The sequence below is a fragment of the Myotis daubentonii genome, chromosome 1, assembly GCF_963259705.1.
Source record: "Myotis daubentonii chromosome 1, mMyoDau2.1, whole genome shotgun sequence".
NCBI lineage: Eukaryota > Metazoa > Chordata > Mammalia > Chiroptera > Vespertilionidae > Myotis > Myotis daubentonii.
In genome coordinates this window covers 77,172,867-77,186,256 of record NC_081840.1, presented here as the reverse complement: position 1 = coordinate 77,186,256, position 13,390 = coordinate 77,172,867, and the positions used below count along the sequence as shown (strand labels likewise).

Here is a 13,390-nt window from a genome sequence, read left to right as displayed (position 1 = left end):
GTAGAAATGTGGCTTGTGGATATGGAAGCCTCAAGAAGACGGTATTAAAATAGGAAGCATTCACTTATAGATAGACATGTGATCAGATTATTATAAGATAATAATAAAAAAAGAAATTTCAGGGCAAAGTGTATTCCTGTGAAGTTTCTTTTCAAGTGGCCCAAGTCGGGAAACCAAGACTGTCCATATCACAGCTATCCCATCTCAGTCCGTGTGAAGGACGCTCTGGGCTGCTATGAAAAGCAGCCTGACCCATGAACGCGCAGAGGGGCCTAGGATGCCTGGACAAAATGAACAGTGCTCTCTGCCATCTGGCTGTGCCATGAGACTTCATTCTCCATAGCACCACTTGGAAAGAGGTTCTGGGTGCTAAGTAAATACTTCATTGAGGAGGAAAAACAACAGAGATGCCCTTATTCCAGGGCCCCTGCTGCAGGGTTTTGGTACAGGCTGCAGGTGCCCGGGGAGCACTGTGGCTCCACAGCACAGAGGTAAGTGGCTGAGTCTTCAGCTTTAGGGGTTGTGATGTGCAGAGAACTTTCCTTCTGTGATAGTGAGACGCTTAGTCTTCCCTTCTCCTGTCCTTTCCCAACTGAATACAGGAGGAAGAGGTGTTCGGGGCCTTTCCCGGGATCCTGCCGGTACCACTGGAGCCCTCTAAAATTGCCAACTGTGTAACTGCAGGTGAGACTGACATTGTCTCCCTCCTGGACCCTCAGGGTCTGAGGACTCTGCTCCACCTGGTCTTCTCCACTCAACCCTGTTTAGGAAAACACAAACAGAAATGAGACAAAGCTTTTAAGTTCAGCAGCTTTGAAAAATCCCAATGAGAAACCTGGGATGAGCCAAAACTAAACCCCTATCTCGTCTTCCCAGCTTTGGATAAATGGGACCTTATGGTTCTCATCTTTGATCCTCTAACTTACAGCCAAGCTGAAGCCACAAGACGATGACTGCACACTCCAGCATGTTTTCCATCTGGTATCTGTCTTGATGGAGCTTGTAATGATTCCAAACCGTCTCTTCTCTGAGGAACTGTTTCTGTGTCTTAGTTCTCGTTTTCTCATGCCCAAGAAAGCCTTTCTGTTGGTGGCTGAGCCAATCAAAAGCAAATCTAGTAGCTGTCATGCTTTTGACATGCAAGATGTTTGTGGAATGAGAGGAATGAAACCACTGCCCCCTTGTGGTCATAAATACAATTGCCTAGTACCCATTTCACCACACCTACAAAGAAAGATTGAGGGAAGGACTTTTGGGTATTTGGTGGTATAGATGAAGTTTGAAGAGTACCCAGAAAAGCCTTCTCTTATTTGCACTTTTAACTGTTTCATTGTTTGCTATATAGCTGTTGGAGACCGGGTGTAAGCTGACATGGTCCTTGCACCTGAAGGGGCTAGCAAGGCTGGGACCCTTACCCACACACTTTTCCCAGACTTGTTTGGATGGCGATTATCAGTAGAATGAGAGCAACCTTTGTAGAATGAGAACAGCCTTTCATGGCTTACCAAGAAGTAACTATTTACTGAGATTTGCTGTACCGAGAACTTGTCCTTCTGCTCTGTCCTCCCTTAGAGATTAAGAGAAACAAAGAATATATTCCTCTTGACAGACCTCCTATTCAGTGTGTTGTGTATAAAAAGCATTGTGTGGTTAATAAACTTGCTGCAGTTCCTCGATTGAGCTGCAGTCCACCCGATCCCGCTTTCCTGTCTTTGTTTCTTTTCTCAATTCCCACCTCCCTACCTCAGCCCGGCTCAACCGTCAGGCTGGCCCTGACATATAGCCTTTAAAACATAACTACTACCAGATGTTATAAAAGAGTCATAAAAGTGTAGATGTAATTGAGTATGTTTCTCTTTATAATACACAAGAATCTCAGCAGGTGAAATCTTAAAAGGACTAGAGTTCTGAAAAAGCGGTACTTAACTGGGTTATGAATATGTCTAGAAACCTCTTTGACAGAGAATTGGGAACATAAGTTAAGGAATCCATTTCTTCAAATAATTTTATGCCTGGTTACAGGGACCAAGTGAGTCACAGACTTGATAGTTCTTAGGAGGCAGGGAGAGAAGAGGATGCAGAGGGTAAAGAACTCCATTTCTAGACCTCAGAGAGATCAGAAAGTCACTGTGTGGGTGGAGAGCTGGTGGGGAGGGGTGACTATTATCCATGCAAATCATAAACATTTTACATAATATAAATAACATGCAGTAGAAGTCTTCCTTCCTCATTTATCCTTTAGTGCCACAGTTCATTCACAGAGGCAAATATTCTAACACACACTCATTACCATCAAGCAAACCTATATTTTCCTTTCTGTGATTTGCTTTTTTCCCATGTAAAATGGCCACATAGCATACCATTATATGGATATACCAAATTTTACGTAAGCAGCTTTGTATTTTTTCAAATTTAGATTATTTCTGATTTTTTTACTACCACATAGTATCCAATATAATAAAGAGCTAATATGCAAATGGTCATCATGCCCTCATGCCCTCACGCCCTCACGCCGGAACTGCTCAGACACTCAACACTGGGGAGAGAGGAATGGGGACCAGTCAGGCACAAATGAGCTCTAGAGAGAAGAATGGGGACCAGCCAGGCTGCGGTCCAGAAGAGGGACAAGCCAGAGGCTGGGGCTGCAGCCAGGGAGAGGGACAAGCTGCCCGTCCCGTGGTCCCAGGTGCCAGCGGCTGAGCCTACACCTGCATCCCAGAAGAGGGACAAGCCACCCACCTCGCAGTCCTGGATGCCTGAGTCTGTGGCCTGGGCAAAGCTGCCTGCCCACGGTCCCCTGCAGCTCCAGCCAGCTCGAGCAAAGCCGGCTCAGGTCCTGGATGCCTGCAACCAGCCAGAGGAGGGAATCTTGGGTCCTGGGTGTGGGACAAGGCAGAGGTGGTTAGGGGCGATCAGGCCAACAGAGGAGCAGTTAGGGGCATTCAGGCAGGCAGGCAGGCAGGCGAGCAGTTAGGAGCCAGCAGTCCCAGGTTGTTAGAGGTAGTCAGACATTCTCCAAGGGGTCCCAGATTGGAGAGGGTGCAGGCCGAGCTGAAGGACCCCCTCCCTCATGCACAAATTTCATGCACTGGGCCTCTAGTACTAAAATAAATATCCTCATACAAAGATTTTTGCCAACAAGAATATAAACATTTTTGAAAGTATGAAAACGTAACAAAGAATACATACATTTTTCATTTAATAAGTATTGCCAAATGCCCCTAAACAAATAATGACAATTTACATTGTGTCAGAGTGTCTGTTTCTCCACTCCCTTGCCACCACATTATATAATCAAACTTCTTCATCATTCTTAATTTAGTAGATGAAAAATGCTAATTCAGACCACCATTTTTAAATCTGTTATTGGTGAAGCTGGAATTCAAAAATGTTTTCTTAAAAAAATTTTTTTATTGATTTCAGAGAGGAAGGGAAAGGAAGAGAGATAGAAACATCAACAATGAGAGAGAATCATTAATTGGCTGCCTCCTGCATGCCTCCCACTGGGAATTGAGCCTGCAATTTGGGCATGTGCCCTCTCCTGGTTTTGAACCATGACCTCCTGGTTCATAGGTTGATGCTCAACCAGTGAACCACACCAATTGGGCTAAAAATAATTTTTAAATCTATGTGCATGTTTTTCTTTGAAAAGTCTATTCAAAATTCTGTTTGTTAGTTTTGGAGTCAACACTATAGCTCTATGGCTTATTTGCTATGAGATTCTGAACCAGTTGCTCAGGGACTCCCTGTGACCTAGTTTCCGCAACTGAGTAATTGAGAGAGAATAGTACACATCTTATAGAATTGCTGTATCATTTGAAATATGTGTTTAGACAGATAGCTAGACAGCAAATAAACAGATTAGCTAGATAGATAAAATAAAGAAATGGCTAGAACATAGCAAACATGATTTATAATAGCTATTATGTTATTAATGCAATTTTCTTTTGGAGAGTTAATCTTGTTTACAAAAATTCTTTACATATTAAAGTTATATTTTCTCTATTTTTGCATCTTTTTATTCAAGTTTGCATTTGATTTTGGCTCTTTGTTGGTATTTTGCCATGTTGAAATGTTTGCTTCATATACTTATTTATTGTTTATTCAAATGTGTTCTTCTTATTCTGATATGAAATTTGAGCCTTGTCTTGACTCACTCCAAGACTATTTTTTTAAAACCTGAAAATTTTTATTTTGTTTAAAATTTAACACTTCAAGTCTAGTATTTGGAATTATTTTGATCTAAAAAGTAAAGTAGGCATTTGATTTTTTTTAAGTGGCTCATCAATTGCCCCAACATTATTTGCTCAAATCTATTATTTCCCCTTGATTAGTATTAGCTTTGTAGTATAAGAGTTTCCTATAGTAAGAACTTTGTTTCTATTTCTTTATTCTCTCTTCTCTTTTATCAGTCTGTTTAGTTTTACATTTTCTAGTACAAACTATTTTTAATTATGAGAGTTTTATAATACTATTTAATGTGTGATACAGCTTGTCTCTACCCCACCTCCATTGTCCTTCTGCTTCAAAACTGTTTCTGATTTTCTGCATATTTAGTCTTCACTTGTATTTTAGAATTAGCATGTCTAGTTTTAAACAAATATGTAAAAATTTCAAAGTAATCCTATTTAGGCAATATCACATTACTATACAAACAAGAGCTACTGGATTTAGAGAATAGTTGCCTTATAAAAAGTAACCTCAGTAATATCCTGACTTAAGTTCCAAGCTGTTTCTATGACTATTGAAATTAGTAACATTGGGCTAAGATATGGCAGAACTAGTTGCCTAATTTGTTTGGTTCTATGACACATTATTGGATTTTGTCTTTGAACATATGTTTATCTTATTGAAGTAGTCACCCTTCATATAAATTCCCTTTGAACTTGTCATAATACCACACTCTGCTCCCCATTAGCTACAACCCAGAAAAAGAGCATCAACTCACAGATACACTGCTTTAATGTCACTCCATCCCTTCGCCCACTCCGTAGCAAGAAAAAATAAGCCACACATATTTCATTGCACTGACAGTACGAACAATGTTTGTTGTTGTTTGGCTTTTTCTTTGCAGACTGAATTATTTTTCAGTGAAATTTATGATACTGACTTGTATACAATTTATCATTGATTTGATTTATTCTAGCCACCCTTAGCAAACTCTGACACTGACAAATGATATTTTAAGGGAAGTTTTTCTGTTTCCAAATATGTGGATCTCAGATAGAAGATGAGAAAGATAAAGATAACTACAAGATTAGTGCCAGAGCTCTTCGCAGGATAGGAACTAAAAGGACCAAGGGGAAGAATGGTGATGTGTAACAGAGCCGAAGGAGTTGATTCACAGTGTGAGCTTTACAAAAATTGTTTAATTTTTAAAAACATTTTTAATTTGAGATAATTATAGATTCATGGAAGTTCCAAAAATGTACAGGAAGGTCCCAAGTACTCTTCACCCATCTCCTCCAGTGGAATCTAAACCAAGAAATTAATGTTGCTACATCCACAGAGATTATTTAAATTTCCACACTTTTACATGCACATGTGTGTGTGTGTGTGTGTGTGTGTGTGTGTAGTTCTATGCAATTTTACATATGTACAGATTCATGTATTTATGTGCATCCTATGTATAGATTCACTGTCACAATCAAGATACACAACTGTTTCATTACCCTAAGGCTTGCTCATTATACCTGTTTGTATCTGCACTCATCCCCTCTCCCCATAATTAACCACTGGCAACCACTAATCTGTTCTTCATACTTAACAGTTGTGTTATTTCAATAATACTACATAAATGAAATTATGAGATTGCTTTTTTCACTCAGTGTAGGTAATAAAAGTATGACATCTATCCAAGTTATTGTGTGTATCCAACCTGTTTGTTCCCTTTTCTTTCTGAATAATATTCCATGGTATGGAGTTGCCACAGTTTGCTTACCCAGTCACCAATTGAAGGACATTTTTTTTCCAGATTTTGATTGCTATGAATAAAGCTGCAATGGATATTTATATATGGGTTTTTGTGTGAACATCAGTTTCCATTTCTCTAGTATCAGTGCCCTAATGTTACTGGATTTCATAGTAAGGTATGTTTAGTTTTATAAGATACAGCCAAACTATTTTCCAGAATACCTGTGCATTTTATATCCCACCAGCAAATCATGAGTAATCCTGTTTCTCCACATGTTTGCCAACATTTAGTGTTTTCACTATTTTTAATTTTAGCCACAGGTGTGTAGTGATATCTCAATATGGCTTTAATTTTAATTTCTTTGATAACTAATAATGTTGAACATCGTTTTATGTGCTTATTGCAGTCTGTATACCTACCCCCTTTGGTAAATATTATGCAAATATTTTGCTCACTTTCTAATTGTTTGATTTTTGTTTTTTGTGGTGTGTGGTTTTTGTTTGTTTGTTTGTTTGTTTTTTCTTTTTACTGTTGAGTTTGGAGACTTCTTTATATATTCTAAATACAAATCTTATGTCAGACATTATGGTTTATAGGTATTTACTCCAATTCTCCAGTTTACCTATTCGTTTTTATAACAGGGTCTTTTACATATATATTTTTTATTTTAATGAAGTCCAGTGTGTGTGTGTGTGTGTGTGTGTGTGTGTGTGTGTGTGGCACTTTTGGTGTCAAAGCTAAGAACTCTTCACCTAGCCTTAGGTCTAGAAGATTTTCTCCTATGTGTTTTTTTTCTGAAAGCTTCATCGTTTTATGTTTTACATTAAATCTCATGACCCATTTTGAGTTAATTTTTGTGACTTATTTTTTTAAAAGATGAATGTGTCATTGTCTTTGTTTTAAGCTTTACCAATTTGCTGTGAGCAAGTAACCAGCTCAAAGCAGCATAACCAAAATGTAGGTTGAGGACTTCTCAGAGAGGAGTGAAAAACCTTTTATACTTTGAGGCTGAAAACTTTCCTTTTTATACTTACTATGATTTCTTTATCTAAAAAGTAAATTTAAAAATGTAGTACCCAAACCAAACCCTTCCCAACTCATCAGCCTCTGAAATCACCTATCATGTATCACAGGGCAATGTTTTCTAGTTTGGATTTGGAAAATGGTTATTTCTATCTTACGGTCAAGGTAACTGTAATCCTTCTGAACATTCACATTCTTTTACACTTTAAAATTCTCTGAGGAAAATGTCCTTCCATCTTTAAGTCATCAAACTGAACTGAAAGTGAGATTCTCCTTCCGTGTCTTCTTTCCTGGTAATTGAGCGACTGTCCCCTGAAGAAAAGAATATCCTCTACAAATTGTCCCAGGAGTGAAAAATCCCTCTTTTTATTATTATTTTTGCTAAAAGTACACATTTTCATCTACTCTTTTCATGAAGTTTTAAGGCCAGTAGCTCAGGTCCTGCAGAACATGGTGATGCTTCTTCCTACTGTCCTGGGGACAGAGTCCTGATTTCGCTCTCATGGGGAGAAATTTGAAAAGACCAACATTATAATACTTTATAATAAAGTATTATAAAGGACAATACTTTATTTTTTAATATGTTTTTATTTATTTTTGAAGAGATGAAGGGAAAGGGATAGAAAGATAGAAACATCAATGATGAGAGAGAACCATCGACTGGCTGCCTCCTGCACACCCCCTTTTGGGGATCTAGCCCACAACCAGGGCAATGGAAATCGAACCATGATCTCTTGGTTCCTGGGTTGATGCTCAACTACTGAGCCACCGCAGCTGTGCAAGATAATACTTTCTAAAAGTTTTCTTAAGGGTTAGTAATTGAGGAGCTTTAAAAGGTCCTCAATTGAGATAGTTCAGCCCTTGGAACCAGAGTTAGGAAATTAGAAAAACAGATTCATTTTTCTAAGTATTAGACTAGGACTCCCAATGGTAGGAATATCTACCCCAAATCTAAGTAGACCAACAACAAGGTCATCAGACCTGAAAGAAAAAGAATATACAAGGAAGCAGAGCAAGTCATGGCAATGATGAAGACAAATGGCAACGAAAATTTCACCTCAATTATATACAAGAGCATTAAGTAGTGTCTGAAGAATACCTACCTTACAAAGGTCATTTCATTTGTGCCCCCCAAAAATTAGGATGCAAAGGAAAAGTATGGGGACACAGAACTGAGTTACCTATGATTTTCTTTCAGCGTTGAGCCCCCGCCCCTTACCACTCTTAATTTCATAGGGATTGTGTCTCCAAAGCTGAAAATTGTGCCTAATGAGGAAAATATGCAAAAATAGAAAGTGAATTTATGGCATATGCAAATAAAAGGAGTTTTCTTGTGGTTATGAGTAGACAAATACAAGAAATAATTGATCCATACTTCTCTAACAGCATCCAAAGGATAGAAGCTCTATATCTGTTGATATTATCAATTAATTTATTCTTCTTCAATCAACAAATATTTAATGTGCAACTACTATGTGTTAAGTACTGTGTAATGCACAATATATACATGTGTCCTGACCCTATGGAGCTCACAGATATAGGCATAACAGCAGTTTTAAAAATTTAAACACAAGTATAAATATAAACATAGATATATAAAAGTGTATTACATAATTGAAACATTTCCTTTTGTCTTGGACTTTGGAGAGAGTCCTAAATATATGAGACCACATAAAGAGGGAAAATAATACATGCTTGTGGATTCTTGCAAGACATATATGAACCCCATTTTAAAAATTTTCCTTAGCCTCTTATCTACAATAAAGATATATGAGAAAACTAAGAATTCACTAAAGTGTAGAGGGGAATTGGCATTTCCAGTCTTCCTCAAGCCAACTTAGGAGAGATTCAAGAGATTGCTCAGATAGGTTAAAATGAGTACCCTATGGTCTGAAGGATTTCAAGGGTTCCACCGGGTTGCAATGACAATTTCTCTCACTTTACTAGGTCTATGGCTGATTATCCTGTTATTTTTTATGCATTATACATGACAAGGAGGTGACTTTCTCTGAGTGAAAGACAAGAGAAAGTAGATGGTGAGGCCTGGTGCAGAGATGTAAATATGTGAATCATATGGGTATGAATAAAATGTCAGAGGGAGGGATGGTGGAAGGAAGAGAGAGAGAGAGAGAGAGAGAGAGAGAGAGAGAGAGAGAGAGAGAGAGAGAATAACCTAAGGAGAGAATATGGCCTAAGCTAAACCTTACAGACTTCCAACAGTTAGTGATTGGAAGGGAGATGAGAGTTTATGCAGTAGTCAAAGAGAAGGACCAACAAGTAGGTAAAACCTCCAGAGTATGGTTTGTCATTGAAGCTTAGGGAACCCAGAGTTTTAAGAGTAAGTGGTCACAATTCATGTGTCAAAGGCTTCTAAGAAGTCAACTATGATAAGAAGTAAAAATTTTTGTTGATTTACAACACAGAAGTCATTAGTACTCTTATTGAGGACTTACCTAATAGAGGAATGGAAGCCAGATATATGTATACTCTTTGACCTAGCAATTCTAACCTATATGCCTGATAGCAGTGTATAAACATGTTCACCAAAGAACATGTTTAAGAATATTCATAACAACATTGTTGATAATAACTGAAGTCTAGAAAAATCCAAGTAACCATCAAATAGCAATGAGAATAAACAAAGTAAATTCTACACAACGTGGATGAATCTCAGAAATATAACATTAAGAGAAGAAACCAGATAGAAAAAAATTCAAACTATATTATTCTATTTATATAAAGTTCAAAAATGGGCAAAACTAATCTACTTGTTGGATTGTGGTTTCTCCGGAAGGGCAGGTAGTAAACAGAAGGGGACATAAGGGAGGTTTCTGGGGAGCAAAAGAACAAACAAGGAAGAACACAGCTTCAGTACTAAATCCTTCCAATCCTAGACTCCCCTTTTCAACAGCAGGACAGGTCTGGGGAGATGCTTGTCAACAGTGTGACAAGCATCCACTTTTGGCGGTACCGGTTCAAACAGGGAAGCCATTTAGGTATTGTGTAATTAGTTGTGTTTTGTTTTTAAATCTTTTGCCAAATGATCTACTTCAAGATAAAGAATTAAAGATAAGGGTGCTTTTGATGAATGGCGCTTTTAGGCATGTTCTCTGAGCCAGAGAGATTGCATTAATCTTAGAGTAAGGCTTCTGCTTCTAACCCCCCTCCACTGCCCACACATCACTGCCTCTTCCTGTCCAAACTGAGACTCTTGCCCAGGTGTTCATAGCTGGGGGATGTCTCATGTTGAGATCCGAGGTTTTCCTGGGGCTCCCACAGGTGCCCACATCATTGCACAGAAATACACTATTGAGTCCTCGAGCTGTGAGGCTAATGGAACTGGCTGGTTTCTGGCAGTTCAGAAAATTCCAACCCTCTGTTGTGTTTTGCTCATTGTAAGACTTCAGATCAATAAGGAAAATCATTTCCCCATTTGGTGTTTGCACCAGAATAAATAGCAACTATAGCTACTAGCTTCATGTATATATCAGTGGTTCTCAATCTTGGCTGCACATTAGAATCACCTGGGAATCTTTTTAAAATCCTGATTTCTGGGCCTCATCCTCTGGAAATTCTGTTTCTTTGTTATGGGGTGAGGCCACAACATTAGTAACAAAGAAACAGAATTTCTGGAGGATGAGGCCCAGAAATAAGGATTTTAAAAAGATCCCCAGGTGATTCTAATGTACAGCCAAGATTGAGAACCACTGATATATATGATTCAAGGTCACAGTCTCCTTCTCCAGCATAAACGTTGCAGTCTGGCCTTGTGTTACTTTCTGGGCCATGTTGGATCGAGAGACAGAGAAAGAGAAAAATAGAGACAGAGAAACAGAGATGGAGACAGAGATAGAGAGAATAAATGAGGCTGATTCTCTTGGTGTTACCATCTTATCTAATAAAGAGGGAATATGCAAATTGACCATCACACCATAACAGCCAAGATGGCTGCGCCCACAGTGGAGGCCAAGTTCCCGTAATGAGCCTTAACGAGTAATCAGCAGGGACCTGAGGCTGCGTGGCACTGGGCTGGGGGACCTCAGGCCGCACCCCCTACCCCAGTGCCAGACTGTGGGACCTCAGACCATGCACCCTGCCCTGGCACCAGGAGGCCGCACCCCCTGGCCTGGGCCAGGGGACCTCAGGTTGTGTCACTCCTCCCTCCAGGGAACCTGAGGTTGCACCCCCATCCCAGCAGGGCTTGACAAAGGTGGAACCAGCTGGGTCTGTATCTCACTCAATGGGGGTGAGGCCGGCTGGGTCTGGGTGTCATGCGATTTTTAGGTGCCACGGGTGTGCAGGGACTTGACTCTGAGGCCCGCAGCGAGCCCCAAACTCTGACAGGAGGAAGATTTTCATACACATTTTACTAATTTTTTTTCATCGTTGACACTTCTATTATAGAGAAAAGGCAAATAGCAATATTAAAATATTTCCTCTAATTAATCCCCTTTTTAATGTGCATGGATTTTGTGCAATGGGCCACTAGTAGTCTTATAAGGAACTAATGTAGGTCTGTGAGTTCTGATTCCCTTGCCCATTACTCTACTCTCCTTAGCCCCCAGATAATAATAACCTATTTCTACCCACAAACTTGGAAGCTGAGAGGAGCCTGAGTCTGTGTTTGTGGCCATTATTACCAGCCTTATCAAAGCAGCTGGAGATTGTGACCACTCTCAGCCAGGTGGGAGAAGCGTGTTAGAAGTTCTTCCTCTGTGTGAAATGTGCTGTATTCTATCTCAAGGTCAAGTCTAAATGCCTGGCCTGTGCCCGACAGGGCATGTGCACAGTCACTAGGCTGCAGGGTGCTTCTGCACCAGAACAGGAAGTGTAATTTGCTGATATCAGTTCATCTCTGTGGTGCCATCGCTCATCAACATGGTCAGAGATTCTAACCTGCCTATGTAGTCTTTTTGTAATTCATTAACAATTATATATGGACATATATATGAGTTAAATTGAATTGTAGGATATTAATGATGCAACCATTTGCCATGTTCAGACAATGCATCTAAGATTAACATGTAAGTTTTATAATAGATACAGTTTATTACAATGATGGTGACTTCTGAGAGCAAATAGTCATCCATCTTTTAGTATGGTGGGATTTGCTTTTGTTTTTTTTTTTTTGTCTCCAGCCAAATCTACAGGAAAATATGCTCACAGACATTCCTTCCACACAGGAAGATAAAACTTTACTCTCAATCACCATAACTTTTCTCCCTGCACTTAAAGGCACCGGTGTCTGGGGAAATTACACTGGATAAGGTTCCTTGACTGCTTAATGCTATCACAGCAAGTTCCCTGATTGACCAACTTTGTCCAGCTGCACGTGGCCAACAGCAATCATTAGTAAGTCTGATAGAAAAATCTTGCTTTCGAATACTGCACACTACATCAAAATGAGTGCAGTCAAACCCGCCAGACCATGCATTCTTATTTTCTTATATCAAAAATATAGTCATTTAAAAATTGCAAATCTGTCGTCATCCCACTGCAGCAGCAGCTATGGCTCCAAGGCCTTCCCGGGGAGAAGCAACTCAATAGCTTTCCGTTTCAGCAGCCTGGCATTTGGTGCCTGATTTGCTTGGCATTAATATGCTGCTGTATAATTGTGTTTCAATTGACTGAAGCTTTTGATCATCTATTTTTTTCTCTTCCCTAAATGGATATGTTAATTTAGGGACATCTAACGCCCATGATACATTATGAAAAAATAAAAAAATTTTAAAGCCCATGATGGGCCCTGGCTGGGTAGCTCAGTTGGTTAGAGCATCAACCTGATATGCCAAGTTTTGGGTTTGATCTCTGGTCAGGGCACATACAAGAATCAACCAATGAATGCATAAATAAGTGGAACAATAAATCTCTCTCTCTCTCTCAAAAATCAATAAGTAAACAACAAATAAATAATAAAAGCCCAGGACTGTTAAACTAGTGATAAAAATATCAAAAAGTGCTTGTCCATAGAAGGAATTTGACTGGAAAGGGACACAGGGGGACTTCTGAGGTGAAGGAAATGTTCTAGCCCTAGCTGGTTTGGCTCAGTGGATAGAGTGTCGGCCTTCGAACTGAAAGGTCCCAGGTTTGATTTCGGTCAAGGACACATGCCTGGGTTGTGGGCTCGGCTCAATCCCCAGTGGGGGGGCTTGCAGGATGCAGCCAATCAATGATTCTTTCTCATCAATAATGTTTCTCTCTGTCTCCCTCTTCCTTCTTCTCTGAAATCAATAAAAGTATTTTTAATAAAATAAGAAAATGTTCTATGTATTGTTTTGTTACATAGATGTATATAATTTTCAAGACACATTGAGCTGAATATTTAAGATCTGCATTTCATTGTGGGAAATTATAAAAAATGAACCAAAATAAAATAAAACACACACAAAGAAAATTCATTTTTCCTTTCTGTAGTTGGTGCAGAAATTTATTTATACTTTCCTAATTGTTACA

The 13,390-nt window shown here is 39.2% G+C and overlaps 1 gene segment (V, D, J or C); it reads right to left on the bottom strand.

Moving 5' to 3' along the window:
* Window positions 1-413: 413 nt before the first annotated feature.
* Window positions 414-1,035, bottom strand: LOC132228512 (T cell receptor alpha variable 20-like). The segment is given in 2 exon segments: window positions 414-760; window positions 927-1,035. Coding segments are annotated over 2 exon segments (399 nt in total).
* Between the last annotated feature and the right edge of the window lie 12,355 nt (window positions 1,036-13,390).